The sequence below is a fragment of the Montipora foliosa genome, chromosome 14 (genome assembly GCF_036669935.1).
Source record: "Montipora foliosa isolate CH-2021 chromosome 14, ASM3666993v2, whole genome shotgun sequence".
Taxonomy (NCBI): Eukaryota; Metazoa; Cnidaria; class Anthozoa; order Scleractinia; family Acroporidae; genus Montipora; species Montipora foliosa.
Window position 1 is genome coordinate 10,892,282 of NC_090882.1, and position 2,500 is coordinate 10,894,781.

Genomic DNA, 2,500 nt, shown 5'->3' on the forward strand with positions numbered 1-2,500 from the left:
TTCCTTCCAGGTTTGTTCGTCCAGTAACACAGTGGTTGTGGTTGACGAAGTTGGAAAAATGGAATTATTTAGTGAAAGCTTTGTCAATTATGTTCGTGAGCTTTTTTCGTTGTCACAAGCCACAACATTAGCCACTGTGCCTGTTACCAAACAGCGTCCAATAGCATTTGTGGATGAACTGAAAAGACGGGAAGATGTTACACTGATAGAGGTGCAGTAAGGCCGATTCCACCAATAATGGAATCTTAATAATAATTAATAATGATAGAGCACTTTTCAAACGACAATCGAAAGTAATTACACGATTGCAATTAATACGCTTAGAGATTGGTTTAAAAATCTCGCCAACCAATGAAAAGGAAAACCAAAACAAATTGCTGAAGGGGGTAGTTTCTAAAGAAACTGTGGTGCTGCGTCGGTGGGGAAGTAGTATACAAAAATTTGGTTTTATCAACGGAGTTGATAATGTAAATTGGCCACCGTACAGAGATTCTAAAAGCTGACGTTTCGAGCGTTAGACCTTCGTCAGAGCGAATCCAGATTCGCTCTGACGAAGGGCTAACGCTCGAAACGTCAGCTTTTAGAATCTCTGTACGGTGGCCAATTTGCATTATCAACTCCGTTGATAAAACCAGATTTTTTTTCAAAACAAATTGCGACTTGCACGCACGACTTTCCCTTCTCTTTGAGCAAGCTACATAGAATTAATACGAAGTTGGATTGGTTCTTTGCGCTGTTTTCACCTGCTGTGATTGGTCGAAGTAATTACTTTGGTATTTGTTTTACGACACTCAGTAATACTAATAATCGTCATCATCATTCGAAATATTTACCCAAGAAGATCCACTCATCCGGTGGTGGTTTTCATGGAGGTCCTGCCGAATCGAATTGGAATTTATAAATGTTGGTTTTTGGAGAGAGGGAAAAAGCAGAGCACCTGGAGATCCCGCCGGAGCCTGTTTGATCCTGCTACCTCCCTTACAGTAGGCCGATTCTCGTCCAACTGAGACAACCGGTCGGCATCTAGATCTCTCCCTCCATGGCAGCCCTAGGTCTCTCTGTGTTCGTTTAATCGAATACTTCATAAAAATTGGGTCTATAGCGCAATAAATGCTAAGGCGTGGTGTATCAAATGTGTATTTTTTTTTGTCTGGTACTAAGTCATAAAGTAACCGATTTGTTCAACCATCAGCTGGTTGTGAATGTCAGTGGAATTCCGATGTTTCACACTTCCAAGGGAAACAAAACGTTAGTTTGACCAATCGAATCGAACCTGATTAAGGGACTGTGCAATAATTACGTGGAGGAGGGGGGGGGGTGGGAAATGGGTGAAATATGCCCGAAAACTTAGTCCCCCCCCCCTCCCTCCCTCCTCAGCTTGTGTCGTCTTTGCATGAATTGGGAGATACCCCATGTACTTTAAATTTGTATTGCTATTAAAATTTCAAAACTTGGGTTTTCATTCTGCTAAATTATGATGCCATGTGTGCTACTATTGGGCATATTTCCTTTTCATTGAATAACATTATAGTGCTACTTTTGCAACTTTCAATTAAAGTTTCCTGTGTTATTTCTTCCTAGTGCAAATAAAGTAGCAATACTTTAACATACATAACAGAGGCATTCCTCTCCTACTGCATGCATGACAGATAGGAAAACAACAGTTCACAGATCAGGACACCTTAGAGTCCCTTACCATGTTGGTGGCACTCTTATGTAATTTTCTGGTGTAAAACAGGGGTTTAAAGAAATTTCCTTGGAAACAGTCCTTATTGCATCCAGATTCAGTTGTGGAATGGTGGACTCCGCTGAGAGTAAATGTGTCTCTTAAAAAGTTTTTTTTATTGCGTTTCTTAAATTTTAAAATAAGCAAGCAAGGTGTTTAACTTGGGTCTCAAATTTGGTGCATGACCAACCCAACTACGAAGTTTTTGTTCGAAAACTCGGGATTCTTTTTTTAAGACCGCATCCAGCAAGTGTGGTAACCCGAACTCGTTAGGTGATTCAAGGAGAGGGAACTAACTTACAAGTTACTTATGCCTTATTGATATTTTGAGTAGTTTCTACCGACAACCATCGAAGGTAACTTTGTCTTAGAAGAACTTTGCGCCTTTCATCTTGTGAAACTCTTTTGGTTGGACTGGAGGCACCTCCTATTTGTGACTAAACTTCACTGAACAAGGAGAATGCCGAGAAATAATTATGCCTTTTCGTATCTTTCTTTCCTTTCAGGTCACTAGAAGTTCACGCGATGAGTTAGTGGGTGAGGTTGTCCGCATGCTTGAAAATTCCTTTGGTGCATAACGGATTTTAATGACTGAACAAGTCAGGGTTGAATAGCTGATGGGATTACAAGTAACAGCCGACACACTCGGAACATTCGATCGCAACATCCAGATGATACCACATTTCAAGTCAACTAAACTCATCTTTAGTTATTTGCTCACATTTGACTCAGTTAGTCGTTTGGCTCGCTGTTGTTATAAGAGCGATGGATCGC

General features: G+C 40.6%; 1 protein-coding gene across 1 annotated transcript in view; it reads left to right on the forward strand.

Annotated features, from left to right (window-relative positions):
- Positions 1-2,500, forward strand: part of LOC137984602 (cancer-related nucleoside-triphosphatase homolog) — a 4,867-nt gene that overhangs the window by 2,156 nt on the left and 211 nt on the right. Inside the window, exons 4-5 of the mRNA XM_068831774.1 lie at positions 11-211; positions 2,233-2,500. The exon at positions 2,233-2,500 is cut by the window's right edge and continues 211 nt beyond it. Coding sequence (XP_068687875.1) covers positions 11-211; positions 2,233-2,304 — 273 coding nt within the window. The 3' untranslated portion in view covers positions 2,305-2,500. The remainder of the gene's footprint in view (positions 1-10; positions 212-2,232) is intronic.